Consider the following 19,966-nt stretch of genomic DNA (forward strand, 5'->3'; position numbering starts at 1 on the left):
CTTTCCAACAACCATTGACAATGGGAAAGTCAGCAGAAAGTTGCAAGTCAGAGTCATGTGATGTGTTTAATAAGCTGTGGCAATTCACTTAATGACTGCAATGGGAACGGATGAGCTGCCACTGTAGGTTGGGTGTGGTCATTTGATTTTATGACCGCGTTGCTCAGAACAGAGTTTCCACTCAAAATCGTGGTTGGTAAGTGAGGATTACCTGTGAAGGAAAGGTTCTGTAACTTGCTAAGTTGCAAATAAAATAAGGGAAGCCATTGTTATAATCTTATATGAGTGTACCTCTATCACATTTCCCCCTCACTTTTCAGACATTTTAAGACCACAACTAACAAAGTTACCAGGCTGTGGCATAGCTTGGTTGGAAGCCTAGTCAGCATAGCCACTGGCATACAGCACAATTTGTTATTCTACTTGCCTAGTATTTTTCATATTTATGGGGCTTCTTCAGCATGTCAGGCTGCAATTATTTGTTTATTGCCTTGTTTATACCGTGTTTCCCCCCAAAAAGGTGCCAGGTCTTATTTTGGGGGATGTCATCCACTGACTAACCTCACTTGTGTCCCCTGGCCTCCTTTTTGCTGTCAGAGGCCTTCAGGAACTTCTGCGACCAGCAGAAGGGCTCTGCAGCTGATAACAGAGCTCAGTATCAATCCGGAACTTTGTTATCAGCTACAGAGGCCTTCAGGAAAGCTTGCCAGCTACAGAAGAAATGGGCCAGCAAGGCAGGTGTCGGGATGTGCAAGTCTAGTTACAACTGTCCAAAGGTAAGTAGTAGGGCAGCTCCCCCATCCCCATCCTATCTTAATTTTTACCCATCTACTCTGGAGTTGGTGTGACCTTAATTAGGGCTTATTTTTGGGTAGGTCTTATATTGGGCACATGTGTAAAAATTAAGCTAGGACTTACTTTCAGGGTAGGTCATATTTTTGGGGAAACAGGGTAGTTTAATTCCTACAATGCATTATAGAATAATTTTTCTGGGCATTTACAATTCACTAATACACTCTTTCCATTGCTTTGTACAACAGAGCCCACTCTGCCTTATAATTTTGCTAAAACAAGTGAGCATACAGATAGTCCTTAACTTACAACCATTAGTTTAATGACCATTCAAAGTTACAACAGCGCTGAAAGATGGTGGACTTCAGGGGTGGGATCCGCCCAGTGTAACTACCGGTTTGGTGGCTACGTGTCGCAGGCGCATGCACGCTTGATGCGCGCTGCGTGCACGTGCAATTAACAAACTGCTGAGCTGCCCAGACAGCTGAGCAGTGCTGCGTGCAGATGCGCAGCATTTGAAAAAGCACTTTTTTCCTGCTTTTTCAACCACAGTTGTGCCACGCAAAGCAGCTGAGGTTGAAAAAGCAGGAAATAAGGGACAAGTAAGGTGGGCCAAAACAGCAGCAGACACAGAACCGGTTTGGTGTCTGCTGCTCTTCAGAGCTACTGATTTTATAGAGCCTGACAGAACCGGTAGAATCCCACTCCTGGTGGACATGACCATGTGCTTGAAGCTTTGGCTCTCTTTTGTATGTTGTACCTGTGAAAAGGCACAGTTCAATTTGTGCAGGAATAACCAGCAATGCCCACGTATGCTTCTGTATTTAGTTTCTTAAATCTTCCAATTCAGCACAGAAAAATGCTTGTGTCTTAATAATCTTGCCCTCCCCCAGCAGACATATATCTCAGCCTCTTTAAGTAAAGAGCCCGGGAAAGAATAAAACTACCTTGATTGAGATTGGCCCATACATCTTTATTTTCTAACATTTAAAGGGTGAACTCTGCTACTAAGTTCCTCCTCTTGTTTGGCAGGAGGAATTTGCATCAAATTATTCCAATGTCAAAAAAAAGTTGATTCCAGAGAACTTTCTGAGAAATGTCAGTCTTATAGTTTATTTACTCTTTTCTGGAAAAGGCACATGGGTCTTTAATCCCCCTCCCCCTAAACAGCAGAACTGTGATATCAAACATCTGCTTTAGACTCCTTTTTAGAATAAGGATTTCGGTTTCTGTTTTTGCTTATGAATTTCAGCTCAGGGACATGTTGTGTAAATATAACAGCCATAAGAGTAAAGTAGAAGAACTTTAGCCAGTGGTACTTGGAGAGCAGATGATTGTTGAGAATTTCCCTTTGCCTTTTCAGTATCTGATGCTACGTTTCCTTTCTCTGTCCTGTGCTTGGTAGAACTGGGATTCACCAGGGCTACAATTACTGTTGTGGCTTTTTCCTGATTCAAAGCATTACACAGAATCACAGCTTCCCACTTCCATTGTTTCTTAAGGAATCAAAGGGTTCATTCTGGTGTGGCACAATAATTATGTAGGTTTCTTTTTTTAAAAAAAAATCCATTTTCAGGGCCAAAATTTACTTTTTAAGATTTAAAAGGAACTGTTGGGAACTTTTGTAAAAAATTTTTTCAATGTTTTCAAATTCTGTTCGAAGCATCTTGTCAAACAGATATGTAACAAATAAGATCCGGTCTCAAAGTTGGAAAATCAGGATTTCTCCTTTGTCCCATTCTGGCCAACAGTGCAGAATCTTCACTAGAAAGAAAAAGATACTTTTGAGTCAAGAGCAATTTTTGCTGACTGGTCCCAGGTACAAATAGTCCTGGACTTTACAGCAATCCATTGAGTGACCGTTCGAAGTTACCTTGGCACTGAAAAAGTGATGTGACCATTTTTCACACAACCTGTTGCAGCATCCCCATGGTCCCATGATCAAAATTCAGATGCTTGGCAACTGGCTCATACTTAAGACAGTCGCTGTCATGCCCCTGTCGGAATCTGATTCAGAGGGGGAGACCAAACAGCTGACAGGGAATGGGGGTGTGGCTCGGTTGGCTATGGAAGAAACTGGGGAAGGGCACAGTCCGGCTGGGCAGAGCAAGGAAGAAGTGTAGAGCAAGGCAGAGGGAATTCAGAGGAAAAACCAGGCCCATCCCCTCTTCATCCTAGGGCACGCACTCAGGGAGGAACGGAGAAGGGAGCAACGTGAGTTGCATGGCTTACAGGGAAGAAAAAGGCCCTGATTCCCCTTCATTAGCTGCAGCTGGGAACACAGTGTTTAAAAAGGAAAGCTGTGCACAGCAAGTTGTTGGGAGCAAATTGTGAATTTATTATCTGGTATTGTGGCTTATCTGTGTTCCTGGCGTCTTCCCAACTGTGTGAGTATTGGCGGCCTTTCAAGTCGGAAAGTCTTTCTCCTGCCCTGTCAAGTTAATTACTGCAGCTTTGTTTGTTTGGATTTTTAGTTACAGTCTGTATGTACCTTGTTTTGGACTGAATTTTCTACAATTAAAGGCTGTTCCTGGGAAAGTTTTTCTCCAGCTGAAGGTAACCTGGACATTGGGAGCAAAGTTGGAGATAATAAAGGGACTCTTCTTGCTTATTTGACTGTATTGCCTTTGTGCCATGCCCCGGGGTCATCACAGTTGCAATAGCCTGGGGTCATGCGATCTTTTGAGACCTTCTGATAATCAAAGTCCGTGGGAAAGCCAGATTTATTTAACAACTGGGTTACTAATTTAACAACGATAGTGATTCACTTAATAACTGTGGCAAGAAAAGTCATAAAATGGGGGAAAATTCACTTAACAGCCATCTCCCTTAGCAACTGAAAATTTGGGCTCAGTTGTAGTCATAAGCCGAGGACTACCTGTAAACGTCTTAACGGGATTCTGGAGGTGTTTTGTCATAGTTGTTTTCTGGAATGTCTATTTCAACGTCCCAAGCTAATTTATAATTTTTAATAATTATAATTCCTGCATGTTTCAGTGCGGCTTCTGACCAGAATTGGTTTATCCTACAATATTCTAGTTTGGTAATTTCTTTGGGTATGTTTTTTTACAAAGCTCTTTTCAAGAGTATTGCAGTTTATTGCACCTTCAAACATTTTGTTATTTGCATTTACTTCTCTTGTTTGGTATTGGAGAATAAAATAGGATTTTTAAAAATGCAGCTCATAGGAAGGAGGGAGGTCTCCTTGAAAATCAAGTTCTTTTGCTTGGACTTTGTGACTTTGCATTCGCTGCTGATGAATGTGGAACCAAATTAGCTTATTTAAACGCTCCTTGGATGTCAAGTTCAGAAAGCTTGCATTTGCAGCATTCAAAATCAGAGAACCTTCACTCAAATAATTCATTAACGGATTGTTATTTTAACTTTAAATTCAGTAGTATTTTATCTTTAAATGCATAAGTGACGGTTGCAAAATTATATGGAAAGCTGGGGTGTTATCATGGAATTTAACAAGTAGTTTTCTCCATAGCTTTGTTTTATTCCCTCATTGGTAGTAACTTTTTTGTGTAGAATGTACATCATTTGCCAAATTAGTACCTTCTCAAATTGTATCTAGATTTTTTTAGCTTTGTCTTGGATTAATGTTGGAACTTGAATAAAAAGAGGGAGTGGACAATTTCAGTCAAATAATGATTTATAACCAAATGAAGCCTTTGTTTCTTGCATTTTTCCAGCTTTCATCTCTAAACTCAGTACTGTTGAGTTCTGGAAAGTAAGTCTTTTACTGAGTTCATGTTCTCTTTGAACTAACTATGCCACTGAACAATAGAGCTGCTCATTGATACCAGAGGTGCTGCTGCTGTCATAACTGGGAAGGTAGAATAGATGTTGAGCAATGACAGCTTTTATGAAATTGTGGCTTTTCAAAAAACAGCAGTTAGGGCAAGAGTCTTCAAACTTCGCATGTTTAAGACTTGTGGACTTCAACTCCCAGAATTCCTGAGCTAACATGACTGGAGGAGGAATTCTGGGAGTTGAAGTCCACAAGTCTTAAAGCTGTCAAGTTTGAAGACCCCTGAATTAGGAGGACTGAAGTAGAAGGTAAGAATATCCAGTACAGTGTAATTCACCCACTGACGGCTGCTTTAAAACGTATCTGTTTGAAAAAAAGGATGAAGTATAAGAAAAAATTGGAGAAAAGGTTGAAGCAAAGACAAGTGGGTGAAAACAAGATCTTTTACCATGCTGGAACGCATCCTGTTTGGAGATTCTGTCTGCCTGTGTTATTGTTAGCAAGTCCTACATGACCAGTGGAACAAAAGGCAACACTTAGTCCTGCTCCCTTGGAAGTTAGACAGCCTTGGCCTCAACCAATTCTGAAAGTAGAAACCTCTTGCAGGCACTGATTCAAGGACACAGCTCTTGATAAGCTGGTTTTATGGAAAGTACTAGAAAAATCCTTAATGAAGACAGCCGACAGCTGCACAATGAAAGCTGCTCTCTTGGGGTGGGGAATATAAGAACCATTCTTTCTCCTTGCAACTATTTGCTTAGTGGCTGTTCAAAGTTACAACAGCACTGAAAAATGTGACTTATGACCATTTTTCACACTTATGACTTTTATAGCCCATGATCAAAATTATGTGGTTTGGCAATGGGTTCAAACCATTGCTTTGTCCCTAGGTCATGTGATTACCTTTTGCAACATTTTGACAAGCAAAATCAATGGGGAAGCCAGATTTTAACCATGTACTAACTTAACAACTGCAGTGATTCACTTAAGTACTACTGCAAGAAAGGTTGTAAAATGGAACAAAATTTAACAACTATCTTGATTAGCAATGGAAATGATGGCCGAATGTCAAGGACTACCTATACCTAGTTTTTGAATGATATTATGTGATAAACCTGACTAGGTTTACATACTGGGCTAAACCATAATGTGGTTAGTTTGGTTTTTCCTTTGTGCAAACCTAGTCATAGTATAGTCAATTTACTATCAGCCCTTCCAGGTAAACCAGTTGGGGAAACATGATGACCAAATGAACTACTATACTGCAAGGCGACATTAACAGAATCTTGCAAGACTAAAAGAACAAACTTGCTTCATTAAGGCAGGTCCTTCCTAAGTTTCTTTCTGATTATTCAGCCCCTGGAGGCTGCTGCTTCTCTTGTCTGATGGTTTCCTAGGCAGCATCTCTTCCCCTCATTCCCCAAGGTCATCCACACATTCCATTACAATGTGTAGTTGAAGATTAATGAAACGGATCTGGTGAATTTAGCCATCCTCCTGGGTGAATCTGATCCCTAGAATGAGCCATGAAAAAGCTCTCCCCTTGTGGAAACCGAGCTAGGGACTGGCTCATGAAACTGCTGCAATGGATCTTTCCTCCCTGTATTGTATCATAAACTTTTCCTCGTTCCAGCAACTTAGTGGGTGGGGATCAGCTTAATTCTTAATACCCACTCGGCATTTAGAAAGCTAATAGGTGCTTTTTAACAATAGCAGCCACCTCTGATGGATGTAAACCCTTGTGCCACGGAACAATCTATCTAAAATCTGAAAAAAGCTTGTTAGGTGGAAGATGAGATGGTAAGACGTGTCTAATTTAATCTTATCAACAATACTGTTCTTTCAGTATTGTTGCATGTATTGTCTGGGGTGGGCTTCAGCCGGTTTGTGCTGGTTGGCGAACCAATAGTTCTGACAATCGGCTGGTCCTGCCCCTTCCAGGAGTCCCCACACCACCCGTTTTGGATCCCAGGTAAGCGCAGGGATCGTGTGGAACCTGGGGAGGTGGAAAGGAGACCTCCCAGAGACTCGTGGAGGGCAAAAACAGGCCTATTTTGAGCCTCGAGAGAGCCTCCAGAGCCCAGGGAGGTGGAAAAGGGCTCTCCACAGTCTGCTTTCACTCCCAAGATCGTGCAGGAGGCCGACTAGGCCATGCCCACCATGGCCACGCCCACCCAGCAACCAGGCAGAGAACCAGTTGTTCAATTATTTGAAGCCCACCACTGTGTATTGTTTAGTATTTTGATTGATTGTTTACCTTCTTGACATTTTATTTATATCCCTCCTTTATTATTTTCACAAATAACTCAAGACAGCAAACTATTCAACACACCTTCCTTCTTCCATTTTCCCCACAATTGCAACCCTGTGGAGATGAGTTGGCCTGAGAAAAAGAGACTGGCCCAAAATCACTCAGTTGGCTTTCATGGCTAACACGGGACTTGAATTCACCATCTCTTGGCTTTCTAGCCTGATGCCTTAGCCAAATCATGTTATCCTGGCAGGACTAACAATCTAAAGTAACGTACCAGCTGTTAAACCAAAACCCAGTTACTGTTATTGCAAATATGATTTCTGTAATGGTATTTGGAAAAGAACTTATTAGGAGACAGGAAAAGAGATGGTGCCCAGGGAACCATCAAATAAGAAAAAACATAGATAAATAGTGGGTAGTAGAAGAGACTTCCTCTTTTCTCGAGCTGTTAAGGAGATGATAGAAGAATTGTTCTTTCAAACTTGCAAGTTTCTGTTAATGTAGCTTTACAATAAAATAGAATTAGCTTATCTGATTGTGTCTCCTTTCTGGACTATCTGGTAAGGCTGATAATTTCTTAAAAGACTTTCCTCTTCCATTATATTTTAATTTTGTTTCCTGCATGTAGAAAAAATGTGGATGAATTAGTCCCCAGAAGTCAATATGATGGAATGAGGAGAGTTTTAGGTTATCGCATCACCCATACGGAGAAGGCAGCGCTTTCCTTGTTTCATGCGACTGTTCATGAAATATCCTCATCCCTTCACTCCTCCAGAATAGATGTGATTGTAACCCCCATCATCCACTCCCTGCTTGTTTTAAGCCTGGCAGATAGATCTGTCCCTTTCTACAAGGCAGGTGGTGTTTTTCATTTTTGCTTTTGGCATTCAATCTTGTGTCTTAGGTCACCTTGTTAACATGTCTCATTGCATTTCCTGTAACGTCCTTTGCCTTGAGAGGAAGGGCGGAAAAATCTGCCAGTGTGATCCATAGCGATGAAGATGGATTTGAGACTTTTGCCTTTATGGATGGGCGGTCGTGGTAATGCTTAATTTAGAGCACTTCCCGAGCATTTTTTGATTGCAATGCAGAGTGTCAGTTGGCAGAAGAACCGGAACTGGAGGAGATTTCTTCTTCATCTTTTCACGGTGTTCTCCTTGGTTGTTGTTTTTTAATCTCCTTTTTTTAAATTTTAGCTCAACCTCCTCCCTCACCTTGTTACCCCTTCAGACTAAAGGAGGGACGGAACAATGTTTGGCTTTCACAAACCGAAGATGTATCGCAGTTTGGAGGGTTGCTGTATTTGCAGGGCCAAGTCTTCAAGCTCCCGTTTCACGGACAGCAAGCGATACGAAAAGGACTTCCAGAACTGTTTTGGGTAAGAAGTGCTGCAATTCCGGTTAAAGTACCTTTGCCTAACGTTGGGGCTGGGGCTATGCAAAGGGGAAATGTTGAATGCGGCGCATGGAGTTCCTGCAACATGAAAGATGCCACATGTTTTGCGTTTGGCAAAGATCTCAGGGAGAAATTTGTCTGTTGCTGAACATAGGGAGGTTTGCTTCCAGCTAATTATAGCATGGAAGTCTGGAGGATAGATGCAGCCCCCTTGCATGCATTTACAAATACTTGGCAGATAAGACTTTTCTGTGTGGGAAGAAGGGCAAGGTAACCGCTTGAAGGACAAAGCAGTAATACCCAGCTGGCTGAAATTTGGAATATCACGTCCTTGGTTTCTGAGTTTGAAGATTGGAGGGAGGATGTTAGAAGCCTGAGTAACCTTGTATGAGCCAGATAGGGCCAGGCACTCATTTGTACTCCACAAAGTGGTGCTTATGGTAAATCACAGAACCACTCCTTTTTCCAGAGGGCAAATTAATCTCCCACAATGTCCTGTTTCATCCCAGTGAGGCATTCCTGCAACAAATAAAGAGAGTAGAGCCTAGTGCTTTGATCTGCTAAGCATTTTTTCCCCTGAATGGAGATTTTCAGTCATCTGTGGTTGTCCCAAAGGTGCTTTTTCAAAAGGCAGCTGGACTTCCTTTGTTTTTCTTGAAGGCATTTCACTTCTCATCCAAGAAGCTTCTTCAGTTCTGACTGAAGAAGCTAAAGAACTGAAGAAGCTTCTTGGATGGGAAGTAAAACGTCTTCAAGAAAAACAAAGTCCAGTTGTCTTTTGAAAAAGGACTTTTTGGACACTTTTTTTCTGATTTTCTACCTTGTGTGTAGATTTTGGAGAACACCAGACTAATAATAATGATAAGAAAGTCAATCTTTGCTTTAATGTGTGGTTAAAATATAATGGCTATTTATTCCAAAGGTGGGAAGACACCTTTGCTTAATTTAATGTAATTATCTTAAAGTACATTTTTTCAAGTGATCTCAACAGAGCAAGCTAACCCAAGATATTGATTTGAGTTTGGAACATTGCCTCTTGCAGAAAATCAAGCCATCTTTGTGTGTGTGTGTGAGTATATGTGTTTTCCCTCGCTGATTATGTGCAGAAATTGACCTATAATCTTCTCTTTACAGTCTGCATGAAGCTCGCTCAGGAGATATCTGCAATGCTTGTGTGCTTCTGGTGAAAAGGTGGAAAAAACTGCCAGCAGGATCAAAAAAGAATTGGAATCACGTGAGTTCCTGAACTGTCATTATGATGTGATTTATATTATTTTTATTCATAGATATAGATGTTCACATTCAGGTATATTTCACCCCTCTAATGTATATGCTTATGCATTATTACATGAAATAATTAACAGTTAAAGCCAAGGAAGATTCACAACTTTAAACAGAAAAGGCAATATAAGTCAGAACGTAATCAGTTATTTAATGTGGATGCAATAGATCAATGTTTCTCTTGCTGGCTGGGGAATCCTGGGAGTTGAAGTCCACCCTTTTAAAGTGACCAAGTTGAGAAATACTGTACTAGGTGATTTGTTTCATAAGATAAAATATACATGTTGTGCAGAATAACATCTTACTGGTCATATCCTGCAAAAGTAAAGGATTCTCATCAGTTAATAGGCATTTCCTTTCTCTTGAGAAGGATTTCTCAACCTTGATAACATTAAGCTGTGTGGACTTCAGCTCCTAGAAATCCAATGCTGGCTGAGGAATTTTGGGGTTTCATCTCTACACAATGCAAAATTGCCAAGATTGAGAAATATTACTCTAAAGAAGTCTAGCTGAGCTGATAGAAAATTATCAGAGTCCTCACCAAATCTTGATATATTACTTAAGATTTTTAAATGTTATACTAATTGGTTTAAAATATAAACCCATGTATACTAGTAATACTAGTAAAATTAGGGGGCGCAGTGGCTCTGTGGCTAAGACACTGAGCTTGTCAATCAGAAAGGTTGGCAGTTCGGCGGTTTGAATCCCTAGTGGCGCGTAATGGAGTGAGCTCCTGTTACTTGTCCCAGCTTCTGCCAACCAAGCAGTTCAAAAGCATGTAAAATATACAAGTAGAAAAATAGGGACCACTTTGGTGGAAAGGTAACACCATTCCGTGTGTCTTTTGGCATTTAGTCATGCTAACTACATGACCACAGAGACATCTTCGGACAGCGCTGGCACTTCAGCTTTGTAACAGAGATGAGTACCACCCCCTAGAGCCAGAAACAACTACCATATATGTGCGAGGGGAACCTTTACTTTTACCTTTTATACTAGTAAAGTACTTAATCTTTCTGACTGTGACTTCGTAGAACTATTTTGAATTTTACAGAAACTTGTTTTACAACATCCAGTAAGAAATGGCAGATTTTATGTGTTATATGATCTGTTTGTAATATCTCTAGCCACCCAGAGTTGATTGACATATACATTTAATATGTGGCATTTAAATAAATGAAAGAGAGAGAGAGACAGAGAAACAGAGATAGCAGGAAAGAAGGAGGGGAGAGAGAGGGAGAGGTGGTCAATAGCTTTGTATCCAATGTATGCGTGGCAAATAAGCACGTGTGCTAAGCATGTGCATAGTGGCTGGGTTCATACAACAACTAGTGAATCCCATTTTAGCCAAGTGAAGGCTGTTATTTGGATGGAGTCTCTGTGTTAATAAGAGGGCTACATTCAAATTGCCAAATAAATGTATATTGAGACCCTTTTAGGGCAGTTTTTCCTATCCTGGCATTATTCAACCACATCAAGACTGCAGCCATCAGAATTGGTTAATGATTGTCAAGCACAAAGGATCAAGACCATACTGTTAACTTGAAATTCAGTAGATTTATTGTCAAGCCTGCCTATACACAAGAATCTAGTCACCAATAGCAGTAACTGTGAGAGAGGGATCTTGGAGTCTTAGTGGACAACCAGCTAAATATGAGCCAGCAGTGTGCAGCCGCCACCAAAAAAGCTAATGCAATCCTAAGTTGCATTAACAGAGGGATACAATCAAGATCAAGGGAGGTACTAATACCACTCAATAAATCCTTAGTAAGACCACACCTAGAGTACTGCATCCATTTTTTTTAACCACATTACAAAAAAGATGTTGAGACTCTAGAAAAAGTACAGAGGAAAGCAACCAGGATGATTAGGGAGCTGGAGACTAAAACATACGAAGAGCGGTTACAGGAACTGGGCATGGCTAGTCTAGTGAAGAGAAGGATCAGGGGAGACATGATAGCAGGCTTCCAATATTTGAGGGGCTGCCACAGAGCGGAAGGGATCAAGCTATTTTCTAAAGCGCTTGAAGGCCAGACAAGAAATAATGGATGGAAACTGAACAAGGAGAGATTTAACCTGGAAATAAGGAGAAACTCTGACAGTGAGAACAATCAACCAATGGAACAGCTTGCCTTCAGATGTTGTGGGAGCACCATCACTTGAGACTTTCAAGAAGAGATTGGACTCCCATCTGTCAGAAACAGTGTAGTGTCTCCCGCTTGGGCAGGTGGTTGGACTAGATGACCTACAAGGTCCCTTCCAACTCTGATTATCTGTAAGGGATGATTTATCCTGCTATTGTTACCTATACACAAGAATCTAGTCAACTAACTATCGGATCAATTAAATTGGTGCTAGATAAGGGTCAATGGAATTCAAGAGGTGGGACTGGACTTGGACTGCTTGTGGCCATGTAACAACTCTAGCATGATGAGTGTTTAATTCCACACACACTCCAACTGTTCTCCTACACGATGAGACAATGCTAAGAATTGAGAATTTGGCATCAAAGACCCATGGAGTATATAGGGTTGGAAAAGGCTGCTTGAGGGGCCACACTGGTGGATCTTTAGTTAAGGAGGAAAACGAGAAACTTTCCTGCTACTATTGGCAATAGAAAGTTGTGATTTACACAGCACAACAGTGAACATCTGTTTTGAAATGTAGTAAAACTCCTCACTTATGAGTAGATGCATGTCCTGTCTTCCTACTTGGAACATGCCCATGTCTCAGGTGTGAAACTGCTACTTACTCCTCACTCTTGTACTTTTGTTTCTGACAGCATTTATATGCTACCTTTCCATCAAATTCTGGGCAGTTCACAACAGAAACAATAACATCTCCAAACCTGCATGAAATTATAGGGCCACAATTTCCCCTGTGGCTAAAGTTCCTTTGGTAGATAAAACCATAAAATTATAACTCTCAGGGGCAACAGCAGCCAACTTTTCTTCAAGCAGTCCTGTAAAAACTGGGCAAAGAAAGACATACTTTCCTTGTTTCCAGACTGCTGTTAAAGAGAGAACCATTCTCAGTCCAGTAGCCAGAAGATTCCATGAGGTTTTTTTCCCCTCTGTATTGTCACCTTCTGGATCACTAAATCCTGCACAGTAAATCCTGTTCAGGAAGGGCAGTCTCATAATAACTGAAGTCTAATAACCCATATTAGACTTTTGTCAGCTCTGCACGGTAGGCCTGACTAAGGAACCAATGCTAATACATCTCTAGCAGTAGAAAAGGCATGCTTTGGGTCCCATCAGCCAGATTATTCTGACCAGCAGACTCCAGGAGAAGGGCCTTTTTTGCTGTGGGGGGGGGGGCGGTTCCCACACCCCGTTTTGGCCTGCAAAGTGCTGCAAGAGGCCATGCAGGCTGAAAACAGGCTGCGGGGAGCTCACCGTGCCCTGTTTTGGCTGGCAGGGTGCTGCAGAAGGCATCTGTCCTGTCTCCCCCCCACCCACCCCCAAACCGGCCATGGAGAACTACAATGCTGATCCAGTCCTTGAAGAAATTTAGTTTGACACCCAGATCTAGGTGCTTGCATGATCCAAGACCTGATTAGCTTTGACAAAATTTCTCATATCTGTGCTGATCTTTCTTTTTGTGATCATTGGACTGTAAGTTCCTTAGAGTAGCAGCTCTTGGGGATAATTGAAACAGCTTTTTTATTAACCTCACAGGAGCTTTTCATTTGGCCACCTCAGACTCCCCAGGTAAAAAAAATAGATCTGCGCCTTGTAGTGTAGATCATGCTAAGCCAAGATTGGTGATCCAGTATATTCCTCTTCTACTGAGTAGCACTCAACATGCCTAGAGCTGCTGCCATTCTAGCTTTGTCTCTACCTGCCTTTATTATTAGTATGATTCACAGGAATCTAACAGGTTAAATAAACACGAGGAAGGTGGTGACAGAGAGATCATGTTTTGTATGAGCCACAACAAGTCTGGCTTGAACATTCCTAATTTACAGTCTAGTTCTCAAAGATGAAGCTACTGTAGGTAGACTATAACACTCCTGATTGTGGCTTGTGGCTTGAGTGCTGCTTGTAATACATGTCTTTCTATATTAGGGTGAATAGGTACAGCAGGAATGATAACAGGTGGTTCTTGATTAAGGATCACTTGTTCAGCAACTTCAAATTTAACAACAGTCCTGAACAAAGGATACTTCCAACCAGTCCTTGGAAGTTCTGGCCATTGCAGCCTCCCTGCGGTCATGTGATCTGGGTATTTGGTAACTGACCTGGACCTTCCCAGTGTTGCAGTATTGCAGCCATAGTCAGGCTATTGCGATTTGCAGTCAGTGAGGAATCTAGCATGAAGTCACAGTTGTGGGAGGTCTTTGCTTAATGACATGTGATGATTTATTTAGCAGTAACCAGGAACTATAATCATTAAGCAGTGTGATGACACATGACGTTGCATTTTATTACCACATTTCTTAGTGACAGAAATGCTCATCCCAAACACCGTTATTTAGTAATGACTACTTAGTTAGTAATCTGTCAAACTTCAGTTTTGCTCAAGTTTCTAGCCATTTCTCAACTTTGCCTTAATTAAATTTTTGTCCAGTTTCTATATTATTCTAACTTCCTCACAACTTGCATGAAAATCGGGACATATTTTTAAACATCTCTTTCTTAATATAATTTGGAAATATTCTTGTAAACAGTCTTTCCTCCAATAATGCATTGGGTGGTATTTACGTTAACATAAAATTAGATATTTCATGAACATTTTCCTCATCTATACCTACCCTTCTCGTGTAACACCTTTATAACATTTGGAAATTATAATAATTGTGGTTTGGTTGAATATTAGTTCTAGAACTACAAAATCACCTACCATTGTTTTCTGCTATAGAAGAAAATTCAAACCTAAAAGTTCCAATTTATATATTAGCACTGTTAACTATTTTGTGAAAATCAATCCTTTTTTCTTAAGTAGCATTGATGTCAGGATTCTGGCAGTTATCCCAATTAAATCATGAATCTCGAGCCAAACTTCCAAAACTTAAAAAGGATTTATTGGGAGTTAAACTGTCCGGCATTACCTGGGTGTAGCCAACTCTGAGGCATGTAATTCATTGTCACCCTTGACCCTGGTTTTCCCCCACCCCCTGGGGGTATCGTAATTCATATTCTCCAGTGGGACACATTCATAGCCAAGAGTCATCAATCATTCTAGTTAGAATATTGCATGGCAGAAACTTCAGTCACCTAGTTACTATCTTTGAAAACATTTATAGAATGCGGTTTTGGTTTGCAAGCTGCTGCACTGCACTGGCAGAATCCAATGGCAGAACAAATTCTGAATAAAATATCACAATTTCCAACTGTTTAATTTCTTTGGTAAGTACCAATCACAAACTTTTATTGGCACTAGGGATGGATAGGCTTGATTTAAAAAAATCCATTTTCCTGCTTTTTCTTCTTTTTAGCTTTGGAATCTAGGTTTTTTTTTTAAACTTCAAATCAGCATATTTTCCCATTTTTAAAAATTTATCTGCGTAGGCCTTATTGTTCCTGACTGTACAAAGATATCCTGTTGCCTTTCTATAGGTGGTAGATGCAAGGGCTGGACCGAGCCTTAAAACAACACTGAAGCCAAAGAAGATGAAACCTCTACCTAGTAACAGGATGAAGAGCAATCAAATCAGCAAACTTCAGAAAGAGTTAAAGCGACACAGTATGTTCTGTTCATATTGATTTTTTTATCTGATGTGGGTGGTAGGGTGGCTCAGCGGTTAAGACATTGGGTTTTTCAGCTTGAAATCCTGCAGCCAAGGTTTAAGATCCAAGTGCCTCAGCTCCTGCAAATCCAGCAGTTTGAAAGCATGCAAATGCAAGTAGATAAACAGGTACCATTTCGGTGGGAACATAACAGTGATCCATGTTGCTGGTCACATGACAGCATGAATATCTTTGGAGAATGCTAACTTAATGGCTTTGAAATGGAGATGAGCATCGCCCTAATAATTGGCAACAACTAGTGGAGTAAAATCCACAGGGGTTCCTTACCTTTCTCTGGTGTAATAGCTCAACTATGTTCAGTCAGCAAGGAGGACTTTCAGTCTATTGACTCTTGATACTTAATAGTCAGTCTTGGCTTTTACATCTTGCCTTTAGAAGTAGGTTCACAATCGTACAATGTGTGAATTTTATTTAATTTGTCAGATTATTTTTGTACCCAAGTGAAAGACAATTGCTGGAGGATATTTGAATATTAGTGGTTCTCATGACCAGCCTCAAAAGGTTCTCTGAGCAAACACAATCTGGCTGATTTTATGACCTGAGAAGAGATAATACCTGTTTATTCCAAACCATTATATATAATTTATTATACAAACAGGAGGCGAACAATAATTACTCACTATGCCATATTTGTGCTAACCACAACAAAACTGGTGAGAAAAGGAATAATACAGTATGTTTGAAATAACAATTTTGTGTTTACTATAAACGGTTTGGTCTTTCCCAAAATTGTAAAGTTCAGATTCATTAGATTAGGATTAAATACTAGTAGTTTGAAGAAAAATCAGGAGAAAAATAGCCTTTGTGGTTGCCATAAAAAATGAGAACTTCCTATATGTTGCGTTAAAAATATATAGAGAGAATCTTAATTTTTCTTCATGTTATGTTGCAAATGAAAGTTAAAACAATGAAGAATCAAAGAAGTCTTCAGTCCATCTTTGATAAATATTTCTGGGTTTAAAACTGTTACATAGAATAAAAATTTGATTTAACAGAAATTTGCATCTGGATCTCCTATGGATGAACTAAATGTTATATCTGAAGTAAATTGGACAAAATTGGACAATCATTTGGTGACTAGAAGTGATGTTCAGTCCAAGTATAGTTCATTTGCATTTATTAATTTGATTTACGTCATTTTCCTAATAACATGTCTGCATAATTGCATTATTATACAAATGACGTTAAGTTATACAACATTAAATTCAGATTTAATGGATATTTGGGAATAACAGACACTTCCTCTCCCTGAATGGTGCATTAAATTTATTTTAGTGCAATTATTTCCTTCCTTCTTATAGACTCTGATGCTCACAGCACTACCTCAAGTGCCTCTCCAGCCCACTCGCCTTGCTATAGCAACCAGTCTGACGATGGTTCAGACACTGAGATGGCACCAGGTTCAAGCCGTACACCTGTCTTCTCCTTCTTGGATCTTACATACTGGAAAAGGTGAAAATGCCCCATTTGTGAATTTGTGTACCCTATTATTCCTAGTAGGATCTTGAATTGTTTCTCAGACTCAAGCAGTGAATGAAGATTGATGGATGGATGTGTACAAACATAATTTTAAAAGAAGAGAAATTGATGAGTGCAAGACCATACCTCAGGGGTCTTCAAACTTGGCAAGTTTAAGACTTGTGGACTTCAGCTCTCAGAATTCCTCCTCCAGTCATGTTAGCTCAGGAATTCTGGGAGTTGAAGTCCACAAGTCTTAAACTTGCCAAGTTTGAAGGCCTTTTCCATACCTGAAAGGGACTTGGAGACTTAGCTTTAGACTAGTGGTCCCCAAACTTGGCAACTTTAAGATTTGTGGACTTCACCTCCCAGAGTTCCTCAGCCAGCTCTGCTGACTGGAGATTTCTGGGCGTTGAAGTCCACAAGTCTTAAAGTTGCCAAGTTTGGAGACCTCTGCTTTAGACAAAAGAGAAGGTAGAGAGACAGAAGTTAGAAATGCACATAATTGCATAAAATGTCATCTTAATTACAAGGCTCTGCTGCTTCCGTTCCCTCAGCAATTAGACAGCATTTGCAGACAGCTGATGACTCAACCTGGTGTTTAAGCAAGTGGGTAAAAGTAAGTGGATATCATGCAGAGCATGAATCGGATCACAAGGCCTGTTGTTGTCTTAAGAGTAAAATTCTATGTCTTCAGGCGACTTTCTTCTCCCTTTTCAGTATTAATCCTTTCTTGGACAGGAGTGATGGATGCTGTTGACAATAGCCAGCAGGTGTATTGATCTGCAAATATCCTTCATGCTTTAAGATTAGCTAGTGCTGCACATTCATGTCAGCGGAAATGCTTGCTAAGTCTAGCAAGGACCAGTTTTCTGTAAAGAGAGTTGGGGATTAGGAAGATATCCGAAATGGGTGGGTTTTCTTGCTGCACAATACAGGTAGTTCTCAACTTACAAATAGTTCATTTAGTGACCATTCAAAGTTACAACGGCACTGAAGAAAGTGACTTATTGCCCTTTTTCACACTTACGGCTTTTGTTGCATTCCCTCATGGTCACATGATCAAAATTGGCCACTGCTTCACACCAGCTGGTCATGTGATCCCCTTTTGCAACCTTTTCACAAGCAAAATCAACAGGGAAGCCAGAATCACTGAACAACCCTGTTATTAGCTTAACAACTCCAGCAATTCACTTAACAACTGTGGTAAGACAGGTCATAAAATGGGGCAAGACTCACTTAACAAATGTCTCACTGAGCAACAGAAATGTTGAGTTCAATAGTGGTCATAAGCTGAAGACTACCTGTAAGTTGATGGGAACTTTCTTACACCTGAAGAGTACCTTGAAGTCCATGGCAATTGTAGTGGTCTGCCGGCAGCCTGCAGAGATGGCAGCAGAGTTGGACAGTGGAGACGAACATGGGCCAGTCCAGGAGTCTGGGGAGGACTCGGACAAGGGTCCTGTGTCCAATACAGAGATGGGGCCAGGGCCATCTGGCAGTTATGTCCTGACTCCAGAGCCTCTAGAATCTGACAGCAGCGAGGCAGAGAAACAAGGGGAGCTTGTTCCCAGTGCGTGCATGTGCAGAGCTGCCAGAAGGCAAGAACAGTTAAGACAAAAGGGGTGACTTGGGAGTAAGGCTTGGAGATGATTGGCCCTCCCATAAGACATAAGGGAGGAGCAAAGGGACAGGAACGTTTGCAGGAAGCAACTTCGTTTGCAATGTTCGAATTAAACCTTGAAGCTCTGTGTGGACTTTGTACGCCGGTTTGGGTTTTTACAGTTAATTTGGCACCTTGGTTGTTGGCAGCAATTCAAAGGAGATAAAGGTGGATGCTTATTTCGAGAGACTGTTTGGGGCTCATTACAGGCTGGGAATGAACAGAATTCCCAGCATTGAAATAAAAAGAGAGTTGTTTGGACTAAGCATGTGATTAATTATGGTCTCAGGAAGTCTTGGTCAGAACAACAATGTGCTCTTCTTAATCCCTTGGAGTACCTTCCATCTATAAGATCAAAATTTGGTTTCCCACCTAGAAGACACAAAAAATGTAGCATAGGCCTAAACAAGCTTGGCACAGTTCTAAAACAAAGACAAAATTGTACTTAATTCCACCAAACCTTGAGGGATGGACAGTACTGGCAGTGCACTTCATCACTGAATTTAAGTAGTGCTTTTAGATCAGGAGAAGAAGGCCCACAGAGTAATCATTTTACTGAAAGTTAAGAGTTGTTGCCTTTGATTTAAAAAAAACCACACATCGTCACACTGATACAGCCTTTTGTTTCATTTGGAGTGCTATAAACACGTAGGATCTCTAAATAGAATGTTTTATACTTATCTAATTATGACTTTGAGCAGGAAAACAGCATGGTATGATGATTAAGTTGGTGGCCTGGGAGGACGGTTCTAGTGTGTACTTATCGGGGGAACCAGCTGGGTGACCTTGGGGTCTTCTAAAGCTTTAATGAGACTCAGGCTTTGTGAGAAGCTGGCTAATAAACCGTGCTTGTTTTGATACAGCATGCAGGCACTATAGTTGTATGTATCATTATTTATTTTCATTTTGCATTGATGCTTTTAACCATGTTTGTTACCCAGAGTTGATTTTGCTGATTGCCATGTGAACACAAATAAACAAGCACACAAGTAAACCACGTTGATGGCTGTACTGTCAGAACTAGGCAATTGTAGTGAAAAAACATGCATGTCCAGCAACTTTGCAGGAAAAACGCTCAGGGGCAAAACAGCCGTTTATGAATGGAACAACTTTTAAAGAATTTTGCTATAAGTCTGTATAAGTCATCCCCTCTTAATAAGCACAGTTGGGACCCACAACTCCACCACTAACCAGCAGGTTGATCTCACATGACCGCAACTTGTGTTTCTACTGCTGGCATCTCCCCGGACTCTGCATGTCCATAGGCGCCCAGTTGGTAATCATGTGGCCATGCAGTGCTGCAATAGTTGAAACAGTCATCAGTTGCAGTGCACCCAAATCTTCATTGCATGGCCATGGGGACCCTTTGATGGTTGTGCAAGTGCAAAACTGGCCATAAAATTACTTTTAGAGCACCACTGTAATTTCAAAAGCTGCTAAACAGGGCAATTGTTAAGAGAACTACCTATTAGTCCAATAGTTATCCGTCTTTCCCTGAAAATAAGAACAGGTCTTACATTAAGTTTTGCTCCAAAAGACGCATTAGGGCTTATTTTCCAGTTGGGTCTTATTTTCGGGAAAGTACTGTGCACATAAATTATTTTAAAATTATCTTT

At 40.7% G+C, this 19,966-nt stretch overlaps 1 protein-coding gene across 2 annotated transcripts in view; it reads left to right on the plus strand.

Annotated features, from left to right (window-relative positions):
- Positions 1–19,966, plus strand: part of SINHCAF (SIN3-HDAC complex associated factor) — a 31,219-nt gene that overhangs the window by 7,895 nt on the left and 3,358 nt on the right. The window contains exons 2-5 of one of the 2 annotated variants that reach the window (XM_026720051.2): positions 7,997–8,178; positions 9,330–9,429; positions 15,038–15,164; positions 16,531–16,681. In XM_026720051.2, coding sequence (XP_026575836.1) covers positions 8,051–8,178; positions 9,330–9,429; positions 15,038–15,164; positions 16,531–16,681 — 506 coding nt within the window. In that variant the 5' untranslated portion in view covers positions 7,997–8,050. The remainder of the gene's footprint in view (positions 1–7,996; positions 8,179–9,329; positions 9,430–15,037; positions 15,165–16,530; positions 16,682–19,966) is intronic. The other variant, XM_087935028.1, reaches the window with a different exon arrangement.

Source organism: Pseudonaja textilis, chromosome 5, assembly GCF_049901715.1.
Source record: "Pseudonaja textilis isolate UNSWEBS1 chromosome 5, rPseTex1.2, whole genome shotgun sequence".
NCBI lineage: Eukaryota > Metazoa > Chordata > Lepidosauria > Squamata > Elapidae > Pseudonaja > Pseudonaja textilis.